We start from the raw sequence: 25,119 nt of genomic DNA on the forward strand, positions 1-25,119 counted from the left end.
TTAAACCATTTAGAGAAACAGAAGTAGGTCTCTGTTGTTCCCATTTGTTTCTTTTACACAAAATTTCACAGTTTAAAAGGACCTAAGAGTTAGTTTAGGTCTGTATGTACCTGAACAAGAATCTCTTGGATAGTATCCCAAGAAGTAATTCACCTGAAGACCCTCAGAGATGGGGAACTTGGTATCTACTGAGATAGTTCATTCCACTTTTGCATAGTTATCATTAGGAAGTTTTACCTGATGTACACACACACACACACACACACACACACACACATCTTCCTTCTACTGCCTTCTGAGGTCACAATATAATGGAAAGAACAATAGAAAGGCCTGAATCTAAACCCTCACTAGGATACTTACTAGCTATGGGACCAGAGGCAAATCACCCAATCTCTTCTGTGAAATAGTTTCATTAATCCCTGGAATCTTTGGGAAGGACCCTCCCTCTCCCTCTCCCTCTCCCTCTCTCTCTCTCTCTCCCTCTCCCTCTCTCTCTCTCTCTTTCTTTCTCTCTCTCTCTCTCTCTCTCTCTCTCTCTCTCTCTCTCTCTCTCTCTCCCCCCCTCTCTAATTCTGTCTCTCTGTTTCTGTCTCTCTTTGTGTCTGTCTCTGTATCTCTGTCTCTCTTTGTCCCTCTGTATTTCTCTGTCTCTGTCTCTGAATTGGTCCTCATCCATAAAATTATGATAATGTCTATACTATGAGTATTACTGTAAGGAAAGCACTCTGTAAATCTTCAAATGCTTGTATATGTGAGTTACCATCATCATTTCATAAAACAACTCCGGAAATACTTTAAACCAACCATCCCATCCTCCTACCCAAGTCTAACTTCTCCAAACTAGACATATCCAGGTCCTTCTATACTCAGTCCTTATGCAGCATGACCTTCAGTTCTCCCAATGGCCTGATCATCCTTGAAATGAGCCCCAGATTGTCAGTTTGCTTCCTAAAATGTGACATTCAATACTACACACAGTCTACAGTGCAGAAGACAGTGAAATTATTCTAGATAATAGACAGTGTATTACTGTTAAAGTACATTGGATTAGATTTTTTGGTTGCTCTGTCACAGTATATTGACATACTCGGGTGTTTTACTCTCGATGTAATGACCTATGTTATATAACTTATGGCCAGCTAGTATAACATAGAAGCTGGTAACTCCAACATTCTGGCTCTAGAGGAGGGGACAGTTAACTCTGGGCCAACCATGGTTAGTTGTGTGGCCTGTGAACTACATTTTTAAATAAAGTTTACATTTAAGTATTTTACGTTTTAAAAATTGGAAATGCCCTTCTTGGCTCAGAGAGATAAAAAAAAACCAAACACCTTTTAGGGACTGGGCTTGGCTCTCAAGCCATAGTTTGCTGACCCCTTCTCTAGAATGTGATGATTTAAAAATGATTTGGAAGCCTTTGGCTTGAAGGACATTTATCTGTGGAAAGAAAGTGAATCAAACCAATAAAACATGAACTATACAATGGAACAAAACACTAATTTAAGAGGCCAAATTCAATTCTCATCTGCTCTCAGATGAACCAGTCTGAACCTTTTTATTTTCTAAACTGGAATATCAAAGTATTTTCTAAACTGAACCTCAAATGAACTGATAAAAATATCAGTCAGCAACTATTTGATGAATACTTGCTTGCTGTTGTGCTTAATTCAAATCCCTGGTTTATGTCCTAGCTGCCATGTGCTGACAGCTGCACCCTTCAAGGGATCACACACAAAACATTGATGGAGCTAGCACTGGCTTTGCATAATCGCTAGAATATTATTGCTAGCACTCTGAAGAAAAGTGAAGTCATTTATACATCACCCTCTCCCAGGCAGTCAATCCACTCCCACCCAAGTGCTCATGTCACCACCACTGAAGGTACTGCTACTTTTTCTAAAGATTCAGAGCAAATTTAGGACTTAATACTGTCCAACTCATTGAGGCAGTGCCTAAGAATCTACCTAACCCTGATTCCTTGTAATAGGTTTTAAATTACACCCAGTAGCTGGTCTACCTCGTTAATTAGAATATATAATTTTTTTCCTTTTTCCACAGAGTGCAAGAATTTTTTTTCAGATACATGACACCTGATTTTGACGTTTGCTGGACCACTTTTGTATATAGAAAATTGTAGAATATTAGAGTTGGGAAAAGACCTTTAAATAGATTATCCAGCCCCCTTACTTTACAGATGTCCAGAGAGACATGGAGAGAAGGACAGAGAAAGGAGAAAGATAAAGAGAGGAGACAAAGACCCAGGGATGGTAGCAGAGAGATAGAGATGAGAGAGATCATTTATTAAGCAGTATATGCCAAGCATTGTGCTAAGTGCTGGGGATATCGTTGTTATTCAGTTGTTTAGTCATGTCTGACTCTTGTCACCCCCTTATGGGGTTTTCTTGGCAAAGATTCTGGAGTGGTTTGCCATTTCCTTCTCTGGTGGATTAAGGCAAACAGAGGTGAAGTGACTTGCCCACACAGCTAGTGAGTGTCTGAAGCTGGATTTGAACTCAGGCCTCCATGACTCTAAACCCATGGCTCTATCCACTGAGCCACCTAACCACCCCGGGGTTACAAAAACAAGAAAACCTTCCCCATGGTTCCTACTTTCAGGGAACTTACATTCTAATAGGCAAACGTGAAACATAAGGGGAACTGAGAAGGGGGTGGGAAGAGTCCCTGTGCCTAGTGAAGCTGCTGAGAAGGTAACCTCAAATGAAGTGAGCAGGGCTAGGGCTACTTAAGAAGTGGCCAGGGGGCAGCTAGGTGGTGCAGTGGATAGAGCACCGGCCCTGGATTCAGGAGGACCTGAGTTCAAATCCGACCTCAGACACTTGACACTTACTAGCTGTGTGACCCTGGGCAAGTCACTTAACCCCAATTGCCTCACCAAAAAAAAAAAAAAAGTAAAAAAAAAAATAGGCAAACAAAGAAGTGGCCAGTGGGGAGCTCAGGACCAGGGAAGAAGAATCAAGCAAGGAAGAGGTAAGTGAAGCTGCAGGGCAGTTAGATGGCAAAATGGATAGAATGCTAGGCCTGGAGCCAGGAGGATCTGAGTTCCAGTGTAGCCTCAGACACTTACTAGCTGTGTGACCCTGAGCAAGTCACTTAACCCCAATTGCCTTAAACATCCAGAGCCATCTCCAGTTGTCTTGATATATGTGTTGTTGTTTGTCCTTCTATCTCGGAGGACCATGACACCAGGGTGATGTCATGACTTGTGCTGAATTAGATTTAAGTGAGGGAGGGCTGTGCAGTCACTCTCTCCTCCAGAGCCATCTGGGTCTGGTGGCAAGATATACATCAGGACGACTGGAGGACAAACAACAACAACAAGTGAAGTTTTGGGGAAATGGGACAGACCAGAGGGAGTTGAGCTGGAAGTGTAGAGTATGGAATGCCTATAATACTTTGTAATTTGAGTTGGTTATGTGAGACTGAGACTGTGTAGCAAGAAACCACAAACCTAACTGCACCAGGTACTTGAGATACAAGTACAAAGAATGAAACAATTCTTACTTGGAAGGAATAGAGGGTAACAATTACATACATAAGTAGATACAACACAAATACAAAGTGATTGACTATAAATACAACGTAGTGAAATATGAGGTGGTTTGAGAGGAAGGACACTAGCATTTTGGGGGATCCTGAAAGGCTTCATGCAGAAGGTGGTGCTTCCTTGGCATCATTAAGGATGAGAGTACCTGCATCTATGAGGCTGAAGGAAGGAGAGATTCCATTGCTAGGCATGTGACACGGCCAGCACAAACACACAGAGGCGGGAGTGTTGTGTGTGAGCAACAGAATTACTAGACTGGTTTGGCTGAATCACAGAGTGGGGAAAGGGAAGGAAGTAATGGCCGACAACACTAAAAATATATATTGCTCGGAGCATAGCTGTGCGAGGCTTTCAAAGCTAAACAGTTTACATTTGATCCTAGAGGCAACAGAAAACCACCGGAGTTGATGAAAGGAGTCGCATGGTGCTTAAGGAAAATTGCTTTGATAGTTGTGTGTAGTGAGAACTTTGAGGCAGTGAGACTAATAACAAGAATTTACAACGCATTTAAAGGTTTGCAGAGCTATGTTTTAGATGTTATGTATACATGTTATCTCATTTGATCCTCACAAAAAAACCCCCACCATTTTACAGATGGGAAGGAGGCAGAAGTTAAATGACTTGCCCAGGGTCACACAACTACTAAGTGTCTGACACTGGATTTGAACTCTAGCCAATCAATCACTCCATCTTCATGATTCTAGGTCCGGCATTCTATCCACTGTGCCACCTAGCTGCCTTGATAACAAAATAATGACTGAAAAATTATCAGATTTGGCAATTATGAGATCACTGGTAACTTTTTAGAGAGTGTTTTCAGTTGAGTGATGAGGTCAGAAGCAGTTTATTAAAGTACTGAGGAGAGGAGTTCAAATAAACAAGCAATCAAACAAGTGCCTACTATGTGCCAGATACTGTGCTAAGCACTGGGAATACAGCAAAAGGCAAAAGTCAGTCACTGTCCTCAGGAGTTTACCATTTAATAGGGAAAACAGCAAGCAAACAGATTATGTACAAGCAAAGTATATACAGATAAATAGGAAATCGTTAACAGAGAGAAAGCATTAGAATTGAGGGGTTGGAAAAGGCTTCCTCTCAAAGAAGGGGTTTTAGGTGAGGTTTGAAGCTAGGGAAGCCAATAGGCAGAGGTATGGATGCCAGGCATGAGAGGACAGCCAGAAAACCCACCCAGAGTTGAAAGAGTGTCTTGTTCACATAATAGCAAGGAGTCCACTGTCACGGGATTGAAGAACATGTGGCAGGGAGTAAGGTATAAGAAGACAGGCAAGGTAGAAGAGGGCTAGGTTATGACAAACTTTGAATGCCAAACAGAGGATCTTGGAGGTATTAGGGAGTCACTGGAGTTTATTGAGTAGGAGAGTGATATGGTCAGACCTGTGCTTTAGGAAAATCACTTTAGTGGCTGAATGGGGGATGGATTAGAGTAGGGAGAAACTGGAGGCAGAAGAACCAAGTATAGACAGGTTTTTCAAGGAGTTTGACTTAGAAAGGGAGTAGGGAAATAAATAGGAAAAAATGCAAGTGTCACATTATAGTAGAACTGGATATATATTTGATCCCATTCCCTCCTATTTTTTCCAGCAAATTGCAGTTATATCTATAGTATCGATAAATTGATTTATTAGTCTCATAATAATCTCCACCTTGGGGAGGTACAGGGGAGGGCCTGTCCTATTCATTATAATATTCTCCACCTCAGGGAGGTACAGGGGAGGGTTTATCCTAATTTGGAGTTCCTGGGGTCCTAAGCCAACTCTGAGGCAGATACCTTTTTCAGTGGAGGTATGTTTTTGAGGTTTACACATCATAAGGTGAATCTGGGGACAAATTTGGCCTTTTCTGCGCATTTCTCTTTCTGATTCCCATGCTTAGTTTCAAAACATATTCATTTTTCATTTATTTCTGGTCTAAGTTTCTATAGTCTGTCAATTCCTTTATTGTTATAGTCTTCAGGTCGTTATGGCCTAGCTCCCTCTATTCCTATTATGGGTACTGATTTATGTGGGTGTGAGAACCTAGCATCCTGACTTGTAAGTTATCCATTAACTGGGGTCTGACTCCCTTTCAGAGCTAATATCTGAATTAAAGCTTGGGTCTTAGGTTTTTCTATTAACCCCCTTTTCACCTCCTACATCAATACAACTAAGATACCTCCATCTCCTCTAAAGAGCTCATTCACTCAAGCATTTTCTGGAATGTTCTAATCTGTGTAATTTATGCAATTTCGATTTCCTATATGCTTGGATCAATGGGTTTACTCACTAGTTGCGATTTGTGTTGGTCTTTCATGTAACTAACATTTGCCTGGAAGGAATCAAGCCAGCAGTTTGAACCTGGGGTACCTTCCATCTTTTAAGGGAGAGCAACCAGGAAAGCTAGCAGCTTTTGAGCATAAAAAATAGGGCCCCGGACCAGTAATGTTTAGTGGGGCATATAATCATTTTAGTCCAGTATCACTCGTTCTGTCCATTAATTACCTCCGTCTCAGAGGAGAACAATGCAGCCACCTTCCTGGCTCCTTCTCTTGCTCTCCTCTAGGAGAGAATATTGAACAGGCATATATACAAGATTCCAGAGCTATCCGTGGCTGCCCTCCAGCCTCTTTATTACATTTAGACATCCCACGTCACTATACGTAATATATCTTAGGATACAGTTTACTTGGGTAGCATGTATCTCCAATATAGACGTGGGGCTCATTTGCATAGAGATTCACTGATGTGAAATGAAATCACCGGGAGATCGTATGAGGGTAAAAAGGGGGCTGCGTGCTTCTCGAACGCAGGGTCCCCAGATGCCGGTGAGAACTGATGGGTCCAGACCCCACAAATGCACCTAACCGTGCGATATACAGCCAAACTCGGGATCCGTGTTGGTTTCAACTCCCTCTAAGCATGTGGAGCCCGCACGCCCTGCAGCGCCGCAGCCCGAGGCTGCAGACGTGTCAGGGGCTTTATTTTCAGGGTTTGTCGGATGCTTTGCACACAGTAGGCAGGTAATAGAGGTTTCAAGCGTTTGTTTTACAGTTTGAGAAAGCGTACGTGTGGGGGTGGGGCGGGGAGGAAAATCCAAGATGGCAGCAGCGGGTCCGACAATCACAAAAGAAATGTAAGACACGTGTACAGGGTTCGGCTTGCCTCGGTCCTGGGTCCCAGTGGCTATTGGGCCACCCGGCCTTTGTAACTCCGCCTCTTCTTCTTCCCGGAGACCCGAGGCTCAGCCAGACCTCGGCCTGGGGGGGCGGAGCCGGGCCCTCGGCATCCAGCACGCCTGCGCTCTTCCGGAGCACCTCGGCGACCCAAAAGGCTTCGCCGGCCCACTTCCGCTTCCGTGTCGGGATTATGGCGGTGGCAAATTCAAGCCCTGTCAACCCTATCGTCTTCTTTGATGTCAGCATCGGTGGCCAGGTGGGACAGGGTTGGATCAAAGAGGTCCAGGATGACTGGGGAAAGGGCTGAAGGCGATTGCTACGCGCTGCCCCGGAGACGCGGGGGAAGCATGTAGAACCTTGCGAACCGCATGGGGAAGGGGGGAATGAAGCCTGAGAAGCGGGCGGGACCAATGCGTCCGGAAGACGGGGTGGGGGGGGGGGGAGGGCGGAGGAACGGGCGGGACCACAAGCACGACCAAGAGGCTCGAGAATGGGGGAGAGAGGGCGGGACCAATCGGCTCGAGGATGAGGGAGAGCGGGTGAGACAAAGAAGGGACAGGTCAGAATCCCGTATGGTCAGACTGACAGGTCTGGACACTTTAGCTGGGAGAATGAATGGACAGAACCAAACATGGCCGGGGGTGGGGGTGGAAGGGGGAGAACGGGAGGGACCAATGACCAGGGTGGGGAACCGGCCGGGAGGGAGGAGAAAGAGATGACGTCACTGACACGCCCTTGCATTGCTCCACCCTGCAGGAGGTTGGCCGAATGAAGATTGAGCTCTTCGCGGACATCGTGCCCAAGACCGCGGAGAATTTCAGGTCCGGGAACCCCTCCCCCCTGCCCCCAGGTTCAGTGGGACGGGCAGGAGCCTTCGGCCTTGTCACTATAGCCTTAACCTTGTCTGGCTGGTGTGTAACAGCATCTGTCTGGGAGGACGTAGCATCTTTCTGACTTTTTTGCCTCTTCCGTGCTTTAGAGTATAAGCCCAGTAATGGGGTTTCTGGGTCAAAGGGTGTGATTAGTTCTGTGGCTTTTCTTGCATAATTCCAAAGAAGTTGGGCCAACACACAGTTTCGCTGGAAGTATATTAGGGATCCTGCCTTCCCCATCATCCTTGTAATATTTCCCTGATTGCCCATGTGATCAATCTCACTTTGTGTACATCTGCATTCTTTGCATCTTTTGGGATTTGGGGCAGCTTTTTAGATGACCTATTTATTGATGGCTTGCAAATTTTTAAAAACTTGGCCCATAGTAAGCACTTAATAAAATGCCGTCTTTCCATCTACTAGTTCTAGATTTGAAAGGAACTATGTGTTCCAACCCCCTCATTTTGGAGATAAGGTACCTTATCTGCAGGAAAATTTTGTCCCTCGGGTAGTAAATATCAGAAGCAGAATTTGAACACAGGTCCTCTGACTCAGGAACCAATGCTTTTTCCTCCCAGACATTTATCCTGTTTTCTTAGTGTTTCTTGTCAAATAAAAGAGTCCTAATTTGTGTTCTTGGGTTTGTCAAACATCTGAAGTTGTACCGATTGGATTCTAGGTTTTACTTAGCTAAACTTTTTCATTGTTCTACTTTATTTTCTAGTCAACATAATTTTGATGGTTAGTTACTGCTTTGTGTAACATAACATGAGACCTGGTTATACCAAACACCCTTCTCTCCTATCTTTTTGCATTTTCCTCTAAGGTGCTGTTTTTTTGTTTTGTTTTGTTTTGTTCTTGAGGTTGGGAGACCATCTCTCTCCTTGTCTGTCTTTCTGTTCCCAGTATCTGGGGGCATGGAGGGGAAAAGCAGAGTCCTTATTGCTGGGTACCTGCCTCTAACATATGTGGTCATTTTGTTATTGTCACTTCTATATATGTCATGGCCTGTCAGCAGTGTCTGGTTATATATACACACAAGACCTTCTGTTGCTAACACATCCATGTATGTGTGTATATATATATATATATATGGACATGTGTTAACCTCTGTTTATAGATGGCGGGTGTAGCTCCCTTATCCCCTCTCCCAGGTCACAGTTTCTCTTCCCTATGGCCTCTCAGTGTCTATGGCTTTGCAAATCATTTTTTTCTTTCTTTCAGGCAGTTCTGCACAGGAGAATTCAGGTTGGTTTACAAAATGCTTGGGTAGGAGCCTCCAAAACTTGAATCAGTTCCTTTGGGAAGCTACCATCAGGCCTAGGGGAGCTGCTGGGATCAAGGCTGCAGGCCCTGCCTGTCACTCTGCTGTTTTAGTCAGTCACCCACTCTTCCTCCTTCCCCAGAGGCAGTTGGGGGAATTAGTTTTGAGGGTCTTTCTCCAGTTTGGGCATGTTTTATGGACGGGCCTGGGATTGTCTGCAATCCCTGCAGTTCTCATCTTTCTCCTTGGTTGTAGGAAAGATGGAGTCCCTATCGGATACAAGGGAAGCACTTTTCACAGGTAAGTTTTGGGGCTGTCAGTCACCCCCTCTTTGAGTATGGTGGGGACACCTCCCTGTACACCATGAATCACTTTCTCCTTTCTGATCCTTTTGTTTGTCCTATTTTCAGGGTTATAAAAGATTTCATGATCCAAGGAGGAGACTTTGTAAATGTAGGTACTGTGTAAGTTTGCCTTGTTTCAGCTCTGTTTTACCCCCTCTGTGTCTCACTGTCTGATTTACCAGAGTGGTTGGGGGGAGGGGTGAAAGGGGAGGGCACGTTCTCTTCTGCTTACTTCCTTACTGGGTGTGTGAGCAGCTCTGAGGACATACTGAGTCTATTTCTCTTAATTACCTTTGGTCACAAGTCCATATGTATAGTGTTACAATGCATGGTAGCTTGCTCAATCATTTTCCTTTGTCTACAGTAATCCCCAGACTCCATGGCATTCAAGCCAATGCTCTGCATTGCCCCCAGGCAGGCATCCCCTTCTCCTTCCCCTCAGCCCTGCTATAGAGCAGGATAGGCCGGTGTGAGGAAGGCCTAGAAGGGAGACATGGTTGTGTGGACAGTTTCCAAAGTCTGGGATGACAATAATTTGTTTGGTTGCTTTCTCTGCCCTTACTTCTGCAGAGGAACAGACTCTGTAACTATGGGAATGGAAGGGGATGGCAATGACTTAGGAAATAATGGTGATAAGCTGATTTTTCTCTTCTCCTTATCCCAAGTGTGAGCATGTGTGGTGGGAGAGAGACTAGGGAGCCATACTGGAGATTGTTTCATTTCCTGGGTGTTAACCTAATGCACATGGAGTTTGAAACCCAAATAGCTCTTGTGCTGTTCTGCCTTTAATCCAGATGTTCTTATATTCATTTGTTCACTCAACAGATTTAAGTTGCGTGACAAACTAAGGTAAGACACAATCACTGCCCTGGTAGAGCTCACAGTCTAGTGGAAGATGAAACAGACCAAGAGATAACTGTCATACTCGTTATGGCATGACATGCACTAGAAGCCTGGCACGCCAGGTGCTGGCCTGTGTTGTGGATGCATTTGAGTTGAGCTTTGAAAAATGGGCAATTCTTGCCTCTATCCAAGGGTCACCCTTGATTCTGGCCTGAGGTCTGTAGTGACCCTTTGTAATGTGTATGTAGGACCCAATCTCCTCTCCTCCCTGGTATTTGGGAGGCCTGTTCTGTCTACAGCCCTTGCAGTGTCTTTCAATTCCTGAGGTTCTCACTGTCTCGAGGACCCAGGCTCCTAACTCAGATGCTTAATCTTCCCTGCTTCACATGCCCTTGGCTCTATCAGATTAGAAGCCTGACTGTGATCCATAGACTTTTTATTTGAGATCCTGTGTGGTTGGTGCTGTTGGCTGTTGGCTTTGTACTAGGACGGATTGTGTTGGATAGAAACCAGTGGTAGCTGGAGAATGTCCCAGGTGAAAGCAAACAACGGGTTTTAAAAAGCTTTACTGATGCCTCTGGTTTTTGTCATTTTCCACCTCACATTGGACCCTACCTTGTAAGCAGAGAAGATTAGTTCTTGTCACTTTATGCTGCTTGACTATGTATGCACCATTCCCACCTGTAATCCCCCACCTCTTTCCTGGGAGCAGGGAGATGGTCATTTTAAAAATGATTCTCTTTAGGTGAAATTCAATGTCTTCCCCTTGATGCCTTTTCTCTTTTCTCTCTGCTTAGGGAGATGGCACTGGAGTTGCAAGCATTTATCGGGGACCATTTGCAGATGAAAACTTCAAATTGAGGCACTCAGCTCCAGGTCTGCTTTCTATGGTATGTAGAATCCCCTGGAAATGGGGTGGGGGGGGCAGGGTGGTTATTAAATGCTATTAAGCCTCTGAAGTCAGATTCAAACTCTGATCTTCCTGACTCCAGGCACAATTCTCAACTCGCTGTGCCAGTCAGCTGCCTCTTGTCCTTGGGGATGAGCTGGCCTGCCACACAGGGCTCTTCTGCATTGTTTGGACCTGACCTCAAACTCATCTGAGTCATGTGGCCTTGAAAAAGTCATGGCTGAGCTCAGTTTTCTCCTTTGCTCTCCCATGTGCTTTCTTTGAGTCAGAACATGTCGTTGGTTCTCTCCCTTGGAATCTTCCAATAGGAAAGGGTGCTTGTGCTGGGCCCACCCCTGCTCACACTGTCCCCAGCGTAATATTTATGAGAGCTCAGCAGTAGCTGAGCACAGGAAGCCACCAGAGGTGGAGGCTGTCCTTCCAGTGCCTCTCTAGAGGTCAGCTGCTAATGACGCCAGCAGGTACAGCCCAAAGATGGCCCTAGATCCATCCCTGCTAAATGGTGGCTATCCAATGTGAACCTACTATGTGCCCAGTCCTGAGTCTGGAGCTATGGAGAATAGCAGTTCAATCCAGCAGGTTAAATGAGTTGCCCAGGGTCACACAGATAGTAAATGTCTGTGGTAGTATTTTAATTCAGACCTTCCTGACACCAAGTCCAGCACTCCATCCATCCACTGCACCAACTAACTGCCTCTGAGGTTAAGGGGGCAGGAATCAGAGAAGGTATCTTAGAAGAGGCAGCATTTGACCGTGGCTGAAAAGATAAATGTGAACTCATTCACTGGAGTGGGAAGAAGGGCATTTTAGGGAAAGTGTGGGACGATACAGTGGATAGTGAGTGGTCCAGGTGGGTTGGAGCATACACTGTTTGAAGGGGTGTGCTGTGAGCTCAGGGGAGTGACATCAGAGCCAGGTTAGGCTGTTTATACTTGGTACTGAAGGGCCCAGTAAACTAGGGAATGGTCTTGGGTGGAGAGGTGAAATGACCAAAAGTAGTAGGTAAGTCTGATGGCAGAATAAGAACAAACTGGCAGTAAGGAGAGAGTCCCACTGAGTGGCCATAGGAAAGATGACAGTGGTAAGGGCCTGTATGAGAGCAGTGCCAGTGGGAATAGAAAAGAGGGGCAGAGGAAAGAGATTGGGAAAATAGAACCAATAGGATTTGGTTACTGATTGATGATGTAGAGTTAGAAAGAGGAAAGACTCAAGGATGATCCCAGGGTTGAGGACACGGGAAACCAGGTGGCAGTACCACAAATAGAGGTGGTAACATCATAAGGACAAGCGGGTTTAGAAGGAAAGATGACAAACTCCTTTTTGGACATGTTGGTTGAAGCACCGATGGGGATGTTCACTTAGAAATATCCTTTAGTCAGCTGGCTCTATAAGTGGAGCTCAGGAGAGTCTGGACTGATGGTGCAGTTTGGCAGTCATCTGCTGAAGTCCCAAGAGTGCATGAGATTTGTCAAGGGAAAGAGTGCACAGAGAAATGGAAAGAAGGCTGAGGCCACAATCAGTCAATCTGAAACATTTATTAAGTGCTTACTGTGGGCCAGGTGCACTGGCAATAGAGAAGAAGCAAAGAGTAGCCCCTGCCTTCAAAGGGCTTATGTTATAATGGCCAAGAAGACTTAGAAACATCAGTAAATACAAGACAGGAGATGGAAGGTGGCCTTAGACAGGAGCAGAGGAGAGCCTGGCAGAAGCCACATGTTGGCTCTTGGCTGCATTTTGAAGAAAATCAGGGGTTCTAAAAGGTTGGGAAGTAGCTGTGCAGGTGGGCAGCCAATGCAAAGACACAGATGAGAGAGAAAGCATCATGTGGGAAGAATAGCCAGGAGGCCAGTGTTGCTGGACCCTGGAGTGTATCGGGATGAGGGAGAAGAGGGGATGTGTATATTGGCTGGAAAGCTGGGAAGAGGCCACATTGGGAAGGGCTTGAGAACCTAACAGAAGTTGATAGTTGTTCCTAGAAGGAGGCATGACCTGGTCAGGCTTGAGCTTCAGAATATCACTTTGGCAGTTGAGGAGAGGTTGGACTGAAGTAGGGAGAGACGTGATACAAGGAGAACAACCAGCAGATGTTGTGGTAGTCTAGGCATGAGGTACGTGGGGGGCCTAAACTATGGTGCTGGCTGGATGAGTGGAGAGAAGGGGACAGATTTAGAAGTTGTGGAGATGGAAATGATAAGAATCTCAGGGAACACCAACCTGAAGATAAGAGGAAGAGGAACCAGAAAACCTGAGGAGGATGTGTTAGAAGAGTAGTCCTAGAACCAGGGAGGCGTGTAGTATCTTGAAAGCCAAGGGCAGAGGGGCTATCCAGGATGGATTAGTGCCACAGGGTCAGGAGCCATGACAGCCGATGAGGTCCTTGAATGGCCATTGGATTTGGTGGTGAAGGCATCCCTGGTGACCTGAGAAAGGATTTCAGCAGATTTGTGACAGAGGAAGCCAGTCTGCAAGAGGATGAGGAGAGAGTAAGTGGGGAGGAAGTGAAGTTTCTTAGTATAAGAAGTACAAGAAGTTTGGTGGTAAAGAGGAAGAAAGATGAAGTATAGTGGCTGGACATTTGGGTCAAGGGAAGCCTTTGGATTCAGGAGGTCCGTCAGTGTTAATAGGCTGATGGGAAGGAATAATTGGAGGGAAGGCTTGCTAGAGGAAGTTCTGGTGGAGATGAGAAGAACTGAGACTGAGGACCTGGGTATTATCCAGAGCCAGGAGTGGGAAGAGCAGATGAGAGAGAACAGGGGATGAGGCTGGGAAGTTCTGAAGGGTGAGAGAAGGGAGTTGAGGGAGCATCCTGCCCGGTGGCCTCAACATATCAGCAAAGTAAAAATACAACATGAAGCATAAATACCAAGCAGAATGTATGGCCTCTGCCCTCCAAGAGCTTACAGTCTAGTTGAGACCCCAGGGCTTAAGTAACTCAGTGGAGAGTCCCTTTCTTCAGGCCTTAGGTCCACAGGTACCCATTCTTCTTTCAGGACAGAGGCACTGCTGGTCGTCTTTTGCTTCTCACTTCAACTTTCCTTCATTTAATTTATTTAAATCAGGCAAACAGCGGCCCCAGTACCAATGGCTGCCAGTTCTTTATCACCTGTTCCAAGTGTGACTGGCTGGATGGAAAGCACGTGGTGTTTGGTGAGTTCACGTTCCACACCCGACTGCCTGCTGGCTTAGGCTTTCAGGGAAGGGGCTGTCCCTGGACCTATCATTGGCATCAATATGGTCATCAATAGATGGGCTGTCTCCACCTCCAGGTCCTGAAGGGGCCTGAAATACAGAATTTGCTCCGTTCTGGATATGGCCCCTCTGCCTTGGAGCCACTGGGCTTCTTCGGAGCCAGCTGCAGAATGGGGGGAGAGATGTGGAGAAAGAGCACATGAAACAATGTCATTTAGCTCTGATTCTTTCCGCAGGAAAAATAATTGATGGACTTCTAGTGATGAGAAAAATTGAGGTGAGTGCATTTTGGCTTCTTGCCTTGAGGGCACCATCAGGCCACCTTATGTTTTAAAGCTGATCCCAGCAGAGTGCCTCAGTTTCCTCATCTGTACATAAGGAAGTTTACATCTTCCTGGTCAAGAGGCCTCCAGCCTTCATTGTCTTTCTTGATTCCTTCATTTCCCTCTGAGATGCCCTCTGGGAACATGAGGGTGGGTATGCTCTGTAAGGAACAGTTCACAGTGTCCTTAGGACCAGAACCACAGTGCAGCAGGTGTTGGCTCACCTGGACTATGCTTCCTTTCCCTAGAATGTTCCCACTGGACCCAACAACAAGCCCAAGCTTCCTGTGGTCATCTCCCAGTGTGGGGAGATGTAACGGAGAACAGTGCTGAATCAGGTAAATAGCATTTCCCCCCAACTTTGGTTAGTCTGAACTGAGAAGGCTGAACTACTCCCTTTCCTTCCCCCCACCCTCCCCACTCCCCCCAGCCCCCATCCCCGGAGCTCAGAAGCTCCAGGAGATAAACTGGAAAGTACCACAATCAGGGAATGTGATTGCCCAGAAGAGATTGTGAAGAGAAAACAGCATTTCTGCCCTTAATGCTGTTGTCTCTTGTGATGATTAAAATCTAATGTGTGTCCTTACCTGCCCCCCCCCTGCCCAGTGGGGGGGAGGGAACTAGCTAGAAATTTCTTATTAATTAGGAGCTTCAGTAACAGTTTAGGCTTTTAAGCATTTATTAAAGTATATTAGAAGTAAGCAAAGACAGAGAGAACACATGTCTCTGAAAGAATGGAAAAAACCCTACCTCTGATCTGTCTACACCTGGAGAGAGAGAAAAACCGCTCCTTCTCCTAGCAGCCCAAGCTTCCAAAAGGGAAGAGTCCCACTCAGTTCTCCCTGAAGCCCCATGTTGAACAGGAAGAAGGGCAGTCCCCACACACAGCTCCAAGCTAATTGGCTGGTCGAATTCAAGTCCATTGATTGATATGACTTAAAGGTGGTCTTTGAATAGAGGCAACTTCCGGATTCCAATCTGACCTTCAAAATCTCAGAAAGGTCACCTCATGCTTTCTCGATTCTCACACTCTTAAGAGATGAAGCCAAGGGTTCTTGGGGCTCTCCCTCACCCTTTGGCTGACCTTTATATGATGTTTTCAGATGGAAAAAAAAAAACACATACGTTAATTTATCTGGGTTTTAGAACAGCTCCTGGACGCCCTAGGAATTATCTTCATCTGGAAGATAACAACTAGCATCTATGTAGTGCTTTACAAATAATAATAATTATTCAACTAACATTTATTTGGTGCTTTCTCTGTGCCAGGCACTGAGGTAAAACACTTTACAGATATTATCCCATTTGATCTTCACAACAATCCTTTGAAGCAGATGCTTTTATCATTCCCTTTTTACGGACCAGGAAACAGGCAGGTGGTAGTAGAGTGATTTGCCCAGGGTGACACAGCTAGTAAATGAGGCTGAATTTGAATTTAGGTTCCACCAGTCTTGTTTTATATTATTTCATTTATTTCTTCCATATTTCCTTGTCATCTTCATTGTTCTTCACATTTTTAATGTTTTAATCATATAGCGTGTGATTATGTGAATAGATCACGGTTTATGTAGTCATTCCCTGGTTGCTGGAATGCTACAAGAGGTTGCTCCTGATTTTGGTTGTTTTACTGGACTCCAAAATTCCTTCATTTGATCCTTTTTCTTCTACCTCTCCCTCTCTGTTGCATCCCCTAAACCTGTTCTTCATTCTTACCCCAACCTCCAGTTCCCCAGCTCAGCTCTACACCATCCTCTACTCAAGACCCTTGCCCCTTATCCTATCACCAGCTATGCCTTGCTAGGCCCCAGCCTTTGGATTACTCCCACTCTCCTATGCACATGCTACTGAATGAAACTGGAGAAGACCATGAAGCTCAGCCGAGTCCACTATGAATGTATTACTTCATCTTGACTGGGCCCTCACTGCAGCACAGCAGCCCTCCAGTATCCCACTTGTCACTGAGGCCATTTCAGACCTTTTCATCTCTTCTCAAGCCCTCCATGGTACCTTCCTTTTGCAATCCTCTTAGCAGAGACCAAACAAAAGCCATTCACCAAGAGCCCCCCTCTTCTCCCCTGCATCTCATCTCACATCACTCAGATATCTTCTCCTGTTCTTTCCTCTTTGCCCATTTGCACATGAAGAGGCCCTTCTCCTTGCCAAGGAAAGCTCTCTACATGCACCCTTGATCTAATTCTATCCTTTCCAATAGAGGGCCCCATGAGTACCCCCAGTCTTTCACTAATCTTCCCTATCTGTTGCCTGCAGACCCACCCACACCTCCCTCATCCTTAACACTCCCCAGCCTTCCATCTTCACTAGCTATCTCCTTATGTCTGTCCTCCCATTGATGTCTAAAGTCCGTGAAAAGGCTAAACTGCAATTGGTGCCTCTTTTTCCTTTCTTCTCATTCTCTTCTGCAGTCCTCGTTCTACGGACACTTCTAATAGCCTTTTCTCGGTCCCCATCCTTTCATGCCCTCCCCACAGCCTTTGACACGATCACCTTCTCCTTGGTACGTTGTTCTTTTTAGGTTTTCCTGCCACTGCTCTCTCCTGCTGCTTCTCCTGCCCGTCTGACCTCTCCTCAGACTCTTCTGTTGAACCTTCATCCAGGTCATGCCCAGTAACCATGGGTGCTCCCCCAAGGATCTGTACTAGGCTCTCTTCTCTTCTTCCTCCAGACTATCTTGTTTGATATCAGCTCCCTTGGATTCAGTGATCACTTCTTGGTGGATGATTCTCAGATCTGTTTGTCCCCGATCTCCAGTTTCCCTTCACCACCTGCCTGCTGTACCTCTCATACTGTATGTCCTCACCTGTAGACATCTTATAATCAGAATATCCAAAACAGAAAGCATTCTCTCCCCCCCGCCCAAATCCTCCCCTCTTTAGAATTCCTTTAGTCCTGTCTAGGCTAGGTGTGGGCCACGGGCCTTCTAAAACCAAGCAGCAGACCAGATTTGATCCATGTGCTATAGTTTGCTGACCCTAGTTACCCAGGCTTACAACCTCAGCAGCATGCTCAGCTCATCTGCATGCATCCTTTGTATTGAATCTGTTCCCAAGTCCTGCTGTTTCTCCCTTCAAAACATCTCTGCTTCTGTGTGCTCACAGCCAACGCTCACCCCGGGCTATGCAGGGTTGTCTTGTGGCTGGTCCTCCACAATGGTCTACCCAAAGGGCAGGTCTGACCATCTCACCTCATCACTCCCTGTTACCTCCAGGATTAAATGCAAAATCCTCTTCTTGATTTTCAAAGACCTTCAAAACTTGGCCTCTTCCTAACTTCCTGGTCTTTTTACACTTGACTCTTCTCTCTCTACTCCGGGATCTAGCAACACTGGCCTTCTTTGCCGTTCCTTGGATGAGACACTCCATGGCCAGACTCCATGCCTTGCACCTGGCTGTCCCTCAGGCCCAGGATGCTCTGCAACCTCACCTCTACCTCTTAGTTTGTCTCGGCTTCAAGACTAGGCCTCTGGAAGAGAGAACTATCCTGGTTGTCCTCCCCTCTGTCCCTCTGAGTTGTTTGCATGTGAGCAGTGAGAATGTGACCTTGGGGGCTGGGACCCAGGTTTTTGCCTCTTTTTGCATTCCCAGTACTTAACACAGTGCCTGGCATACAGTAAGTACTTAGTAAATGCTTATTGACCGACTTACCCACAGTTAGAGTTTATTATAATATATAATCTTAGGTAGGACTCTCAGCTCCTTCTTCATCTTGCACTTAAATAGGTTTTCCAGCATAATTCACTGGATGATAATCATGTTCCTAAGTTTCTGTCACTGATTTATCAAACGTTCCTAAGTAGAATCATTGACATCCTGTCATTCATTCAGCTTTATGTCATGGTTCTTTTGTCTGTTCATTTGGTGGATTTTTATATCTGGTGCTAGTTTTCATAATGACTATTTTATAATATGTACTGAAAGGTAGTTGGTAGTTCTTTTCCATGGTTCTTCCTATTCCTGCCCTTCTGTTTTTCCATATGAATTTTGTTACATCTTTATCCAATTTATGTAGTAACCTGCGCTGTTTTGACTGGTTTTGCATTAAGTCTATAAGTTATTTTTCAACTTATTGATGTTTTCATTATTTTGTTTTAACACTGCATAGGGAATATTATGGGCCCTCCTCTAGATATAAATGTACTTGGAATTCACTTAGGTACATATAATCTCCTTTGAAAGAATATAATCCGGGGCAGCTAGATGGCTCAGTGGATAGAACACCGGCCCTGGATTCAGAAGGACCTGAATTCAAATCCAGCCTCAGACACGTACTAGCTGTGTGACCCTGGGCAAGTCACTTAATCCCCATTGCCTTACCAAGAAAAAAAATGTAAGCCTCTGAGGGCAGGGACTGTTTTTATTTTTGTCATTATATTCCCCAGAACCTAGCACAGTGCCTGGCACGTAGTAGGTGCTTAATGCTTATTGAGTCCAACCTTACAATAAGAACCAACTTTTTCTCCCAGTTCTTATGGATTTACTCAACTATCCCAGTCCAAAATTCTATATTGACTGCCTGCCATATACACAAGTGGAAGCATCAAAGGTTGGCTCTCATAATTCCCATAATTGGGGTAAAAAGATGTGCAGTGTAGGCAACTGAGGGTAGACTGCCCTGGAGTCAAGAAGACCTGGGTTCAAGTTCTGACCAGACCCATTCTTTTTCTCTGATCCTGGGTAGGTCCCTCAAACTTTCAGAGCATTTCTCCACGGCGACTCTCTCCTATACCAATGAAACCATAGGCTCAGGCACCCCCTTACCACCAGGCCACTTAAAACTCTCCCTCCCTCCCTCTCTGTCTGTCTCTCTCCCCTCCTCTCTCTCCCTTACCTCCCCTCTCTGTCTCCCCCCGTCCTTTTTCCTTTGCCTCTCTTTCCTCTCTCTCTCTCTCCCTCTTGTAACTCACAGTTCCAGGCCTTATGTGCCAAATGACAAGGGAATGGTAGATGGAGGATTATGAGAGTTCCAGGAAGCAGGGGATGACTGCAAGCTGAGGCCACAGGGAATGAATACTTCATGGTGATGGGTGCATTTGAGCTGGGTGTCGGAGGAGTGGAAGGATTTGGCCAGACTCACAGCAGAAGGGAATGGCATTCCTGGCAGGTGCCCAGTGAGGGGTCACAAATGGACTCGGGAACACCGAGGGGAGCAGAGAAGTAGAACGGGCAGATTCCCAACTGGTAGAGCTGGGTCATCAGCCCTGCCTTTCTAGCCCAGGACCTTTGAACTGTCCCCAGTGGGTGTTTGCTCTGCTCTTCTCCATCTTCTCAGGCAGGCTGTTCTGCCCAACAAGGAACCAAGAGCGTCCATCAGAGGAGTCTTGTCCCTTCAGTTGCCACGGCTGATTAGAGACAGAAGTCATAACCTGTGGAAGTGAATTCCCAGAGGAGATCCGTTCTGAAAGGCCTCGGCTTTGGGCTGGATGTAGCACTGCTGCTTGCTGGCCTTGGGCGGGTTCTTCCCCTTCTCTGGACTGGAAAGCAGGGGGTGGACTAGGTGATCTCCAGGGCTCTTCCTGTTCTTAATTCCATGTCCCTGGGAAACCAGATGGAAAGTCAAGCCAAAGATTAGATACACCCCTGAAATAGGTAGCAAGAAGGTGCTTCGTCTCAGAAGGACGGACGGCTACCACTTACCCGGCTTCACATTTTATGTGGGGGTTTGGACTAGGTGACCTTGGTCCAGTCTTGTAGGGTCTCTGGTGTCCTTCTAGCGCCCTAGAGCAGATGATGGTATCAGGAAGAGGGTGGAGCTCTTCCGTTTGGTCCTACAGGTACCTGATGTACATCCATGTCCTTAATCTTTGTCCTCCTTGACCCCTCTGGAGCCTTTGATATTGCCCATCACCTTCTTCTCCTGTATACTCTCATTTCTCTAGCTTTTCATGACATTTCACTCCTGCTTCTCCTTCTGTCTGACTGCTCCTTCTCTTGTCTCCTTTGCTGGCTTTTTATCCAGATCATGCCAGACCACTCTCCTTGTCTCCCAGGGCTCTGTCCTGGGCCCACTTCTCTTTGTCTGTGCCATTTCACTTGGTGATCTCAGCAGCCCCCAAAGATTTAATCATCATCTCTATGCTGATGATTCTCAGATTTCCTTATCCATCTCTAACCTCTCTCTAGTCTCGAATCTCATGTCCCCAGCTGCCTTTTAGCATCTCAAACTGGATGTTCTCTAGACATCCTAAACTCAACATGTCCCAAACTGAACTTGTTCTCTTTCTCCCCTAAATCCACCCTCTCCCTCTAACTTCTAATATCAAGGGTCTGACCATCCTCCCAGTCACCCTGGTTTGCAACCTCTAGGTATCATCCTAGATTCCTTACTCCTATTCACCTTGTATGCAATGAGTGATCACATCCTGTTGTTGATACTCTTCTAATGTCTCTCCAATATGCCTCCTTTTCTCTTCTGACATTGTCATCCCCAGAAGAAGCCCCCATCCCCTCACACATGTTTCCCTACCTCAAGTCTCTCCATTCCATTCCATCCTAAACTCAGCCGTCTGGTTGGTCTTCCTAAAGCACAGTTCTGACCATTAGTAGCTTCTCTGGCTCCCTGTTGCCTCTGGGCTTTTAAAGTACTTGATTACTTGGCCCCTACCTGCCTTTTCACTCTTCTTACCCCTTCCTGCCTCCCCCAGCCCCTACATGGAATCTTGGATTCAGTGACACCAGCCCTCTGGCTATTTTCCATCCCCAGACTCCTGGTGTTTTCACTGGTTGTTCCCATGCCTGAAATACGTGCCTTCCTCATCTCTACTTCTGGGTTTCCTTCAAGTCTCCAATAAAATCCCACCTTCTACAGGAAGTGTTTCCTGACCCTTCTTCATTCTAGTGCCTTCCCTCAACTGATTATTTGTCTGTCCTATGTGTAGCTTGTTGTCCATGGTCCTTCATTAGATCATGACCTGCTCAAGGGACAGTCTTTTGCCTTTCTTTGTATCCCCAACTCTTAGAGCACAGTGTCTGGCACATAGTAGGTGCTTTATAAATGCTAGTTGGCTAACTGGCTACTCTCTACAGGGTTACGTGCTCAGAGCTACAGATAGATTGATGCTCTGCTCTCAAAGGCCTGACCATTTAATAGAGGTCAGGGTAAGAAAGACAAATGTGCAAACAGTAATGTCACAAAGGGGAATGAGATCGGTGTCAAAGTCCAGGGAAAGCAGGAAAAATGTGAGAAGGGAGAGACCATTTGTGTGTACATGTGTCTAGGTATTAACAAAGATAGCAAGAAAGGGGAACCTGCACCTTTAATTATCTCAAGATTCTCCAATCTTCCTGACCAGCCTTAACCTCTCTGCTGGCTTCCTGGCTTGCATCTTCAACTCCCCTTTAGACAACTTTGAATTGTACAGACATCTGTAAAATGGGACTAATACATGTAGAACTTATAAACCCTCTTCCCTTCCAAACTAACCAGGCTTCCAACCTAGGAGTCCTCACTCTCTCTGTCACACCTCTCTTCCCCACCATATGCAAGCTGTATCCAAGGCTTTGGGATTTCCTCTTTGCAGCCTCTCTTTGAATATGGCTCCTTCTCTCCTCTGACACTGCTACCCCTCTAGTGCAGGCCCTCATGAGCTCACCTGCTGGTGGGTCCACCTGCCCTAAGACTCTCGTCACAGCAATCCATCCTCCATTCAGCCCTGAATGTGATTTTCCTCAAACCCAGGTCTGCTCAGGTCACCCTCATACTCAGTAAACTCCAGTGGCTCCCTGTCATCTCCAGGATCAAATACAAAATCCTCTGGGATTCAGAGTCCTTCACCTCACCTTCCCCTCCCCTCTCCCATCTTCTTACATCTTCCACCCCTCAGTCCAGTGATTCCCGGCTGTTCCTCAAACAGGACACTCCCATCTCTCAGCTCTGGGCATTTTCTCTGACTGTCCCCCAGGCCTGGAATGTTCTCTACCTCTTCCTGTCTACCTACTGCCTCCCTTCAAGCTCCAGCTAAAATGCCAACTTTTGCAGGAAGCTTCTCTAAACCCCTCGTTTTTAGTGCCTTCTAGACTACTTCCTATTTATTCTTGGATGTAACTTCTTCGTCTCCCTCACTAGATGACAAACTCTCTGAGGGTAGGGCACTGTCTTTTGCTTTTCTTCGTATTCCTAGAGTTTAGCACAGTGCTTAATAAGCACAGGCATTTAATAAATGCTTACTGGCTGACCTCAGTTGGGCCATGAAGGGACAAGGGAGACTTTGGGCAGTATAATGGCTGACACTGATATATATGCACATGGTATATGTATATTATCACATTTTGAATCTCATAATAGCCCTAGTAAGTTTTACAAGTATTAGTCCCATTTTACAGATGAAGAAACTGAAGTTCTAAGAGAGGTTAAATGAGTAACCCACGACCACAGAGTTAGTAAGTGTTGACATGGGTTTGGAACTTCAGTCCAGTGCTATTTCCAATTGGGAAAGACTTCTACAAAGCCCGCTATAGGGCTCAGCTTCTTCCTCTGTCAGAAGCAGGGAAATAGGTGATATACCAGATACACTTTTTCTCTAGATCCTAGGAACCTATGGTAGTAGAATGGCTCAGCTTCTTCCTCTCTCAGAAGCAGGGGAATAGGTGATATACCAGATACACTTTTTCTCTAGATCCTAGGAACCTATGGTAGTAGAATTGCTCTCCGCAAGGGCCTTTGACCATTCTTCAAGTTAGAGGCTCATGTGCTATCTCGGGCCCATTATACTCATAAAGGCCACACCTGTAAGACTTAGCCCCAGGAGCCATGGGCCAGCTCACTGAGGGAAGGAATTCCTTCTTTTTCCAAGAATGAAAAAGCTTGTCATAGGGCAGGTAGGTTCCACCTGCTCTCATTTGCCATCCTGAGTTGCTATGAGGAGAGCTGATGCCTACAACACCTTGTTTTGAGGTACTGGAGGAACAAGAAGACAACAAGCAGCCTTTGGGGTGATTAGGTAGCAATGTCCCCTTATGCTGCCAGACTGGGCAGATTCCCTTCCATTTACCTTCCTGCACCTGCCTCCTACTCCTTGGGGAGAATGTGAAGGTGTGTAGAGGACCTGAGGTGGGGGGGGGGGTCCTCAGTCAGGAGGACTGGAGATTGGGTATTTGTTAAACAAATACTTGTTTGCCTGCTGTAGAATTCTAGAATGTAAGAAGAAAGGTCATTTGATACTACCTTTGTTGTAGAAATAGGCAAGGACTTTTCCAAGACCATATAGTTAATGGGGGACTAGATTTGAACCCAGGTCTCCTGCCCCCTGGAACAGAATATTTTTTACACTGCCTGTCTTGCCACCTAGTAAGCCCTGGTCTATTAGAGACCTTAAGTCAAGGGTCTATTCACAGAGGTAATTTGGGGTTCAGGCCCAGCTGGGTGGGATAGGATGGATCCTATCCCGGAGGGCTTAGCCTGACCTCACTTAAGGCATTATCCAGTTCAAAGTCAACAAATATTTTCAAAATCCTGAAGCAAGAGCAGCAGGGATTTGGGTCCTGACCCAGTCAGGCCTAGGCTGTGTCCCAGATCCAGCTAGCCACACCCAAGAGACTGCCTGCAGTGTAAATAGTGCCCTTTACAGTGGGGCAAAAGATGTTTGTTCTGCATTTAACAAAGGCTAAAGGGCCACTTTATGGCCCTGAATTCAAACCTGAACCTCCAGGGTTGTTCAAAAGCTGTTAGAAGTTGTGTGGAGGTGAGAAGGAACTGATTCAGGCCCACTGCCTTGATTGAGCAATTGCTGGCTGGCTGGTCACCTGGGGTTAGGGAAGGGATGGGTGGGGCCATTCCTTTCTTTTTTTCATGCCCCTCCCCCAGGATCTAACTGATTCCAGTCTTGGGCCTTTTTGCTAAAGTTCTTGGCCCTATCCCTACCAGGCTTTACCCTAATTCAATAGCTCTAACCCTGGGACTTCCCTCTGGCAGGAATACTACTTCTGCTTTGTATTATTTATTTTTCCTACTTAAGCAGGTCATTGAGAGGTGCCTGATAATAGCTGTTAACAGTTAATGACAAAAATACTCCCAACAACATGCATTATCCCATTTGGTCACCCACTGCAAATAGTGGTGGCCCCATTTTGCAGATGAAGAAACTAAACTCAGAAAGCTTGGACTTGGCCCAAGGCCCATAGTTGACTTAGCAGCAGGGCCAGGATTGAGTCTTGCTCTTCTGACTCACAAGGTCAGTATTCTTTCAATGACACCACTTCACATGGACACAAAGTGAAGAGCTGGCCAGCTTCATCCCACTTGTTCAGAGTTGTTTCCTTCCATGGGCCCCCACAGAAGTCCATGTTTCTCTTGTTTTAGGCTTCCTTTTGCCCTGGGTGATGCTTCTGAGAAGATGGGTTGGCTTCCCACCTTGCTTCCTTGGTTACTGTCTGCCTTTGTGATCAAGAGATAGGACCTGTCATGGATTCAGGATCCCAAGCCATTTATTTTTTTACATTTTCAACTGTAAATAAAGCTTGTGTTTTTGGTTGTCTTTTTTTTTTTTCCTTATCTAATGGGAGGCTCAGTCTGTTCACTTAGGCTGACTAGACCTGCTGGAATGACTGTGGTTTCATCCCTCAGGCAGCCTCTTTTTCTCTTCTCTGGGCAGGGCTGCACATAGCTATGGCCCACAGCTGAAC

The 25,119-nt window shown here is 46.0% G+C and overlaps 1 protein-coding gene across 3 annotated transcripts; it reads left to right on the forward strand.

The window, feature by feature from the left end:
• The first annotated feature begins 6,896 nt into the window (after positions 1-6,896).
• PPIH (peptidylprolyl isomerase H) lies at positions 6,897-24,988 on the forward strand. Of its 3 annotated transcripts, none has more exons than XM_043999150.1 (10): positions 6,897-6,996; positions 7,497-7,561; positions 8,837-8,860; positions 9,132-9,176; positions 9,287-9,329; positions 10,861-10,953; positions 14,033-14,120; positions 14,399-14,439; positions 14,734-14,823; positions 24,797-24,988. In XM_043999150.1, the coding sequence occupies exons 1-9, from the start codon at positions 6,931-6,933 to the stop codon at positions 14,800-14,802; spliced, it is 534 nt and encodes a 177-aa protein (XP_043855085.1). In that variant the 5' UTR covers positions 6,897-6,930; the 3' UTR covers positions 14,803-14,823; positions 24,797-24,988. The 3 variants fall into 3 exon arrangements, with proteins under 3 accessions (XP_043855085.1, XP_043855087.1, XP_043855086.1); XM_043999152.1 differs by lacking the exon at positions 6,897-6,996 and adding an exon at positions 7,203-7,279; XM_043999151.1 differs by lacking the exon at positions 6,897-6,996 and adding an exon at positions 7,219-7,299.
• Positions 24,989-25,119: the final 131 nt, after the last annotated feature.

Source organism: Dromiciops gliroides, chromosome 3, assembly GCF_019393635.1.
Source record: "Dromiciops gliroides isolate mDroGli1 chromosome 3, mDroGli1.pri, whole genome shotgun sequence".
NCBI classification, from domain to species: domain Eukaryota; kingdom Metazoa; phylum Chordata; class Mammalia; order Microbiotheria; family Microbiotheriidae; genus Dromiciops; species Dromiciops gliroides.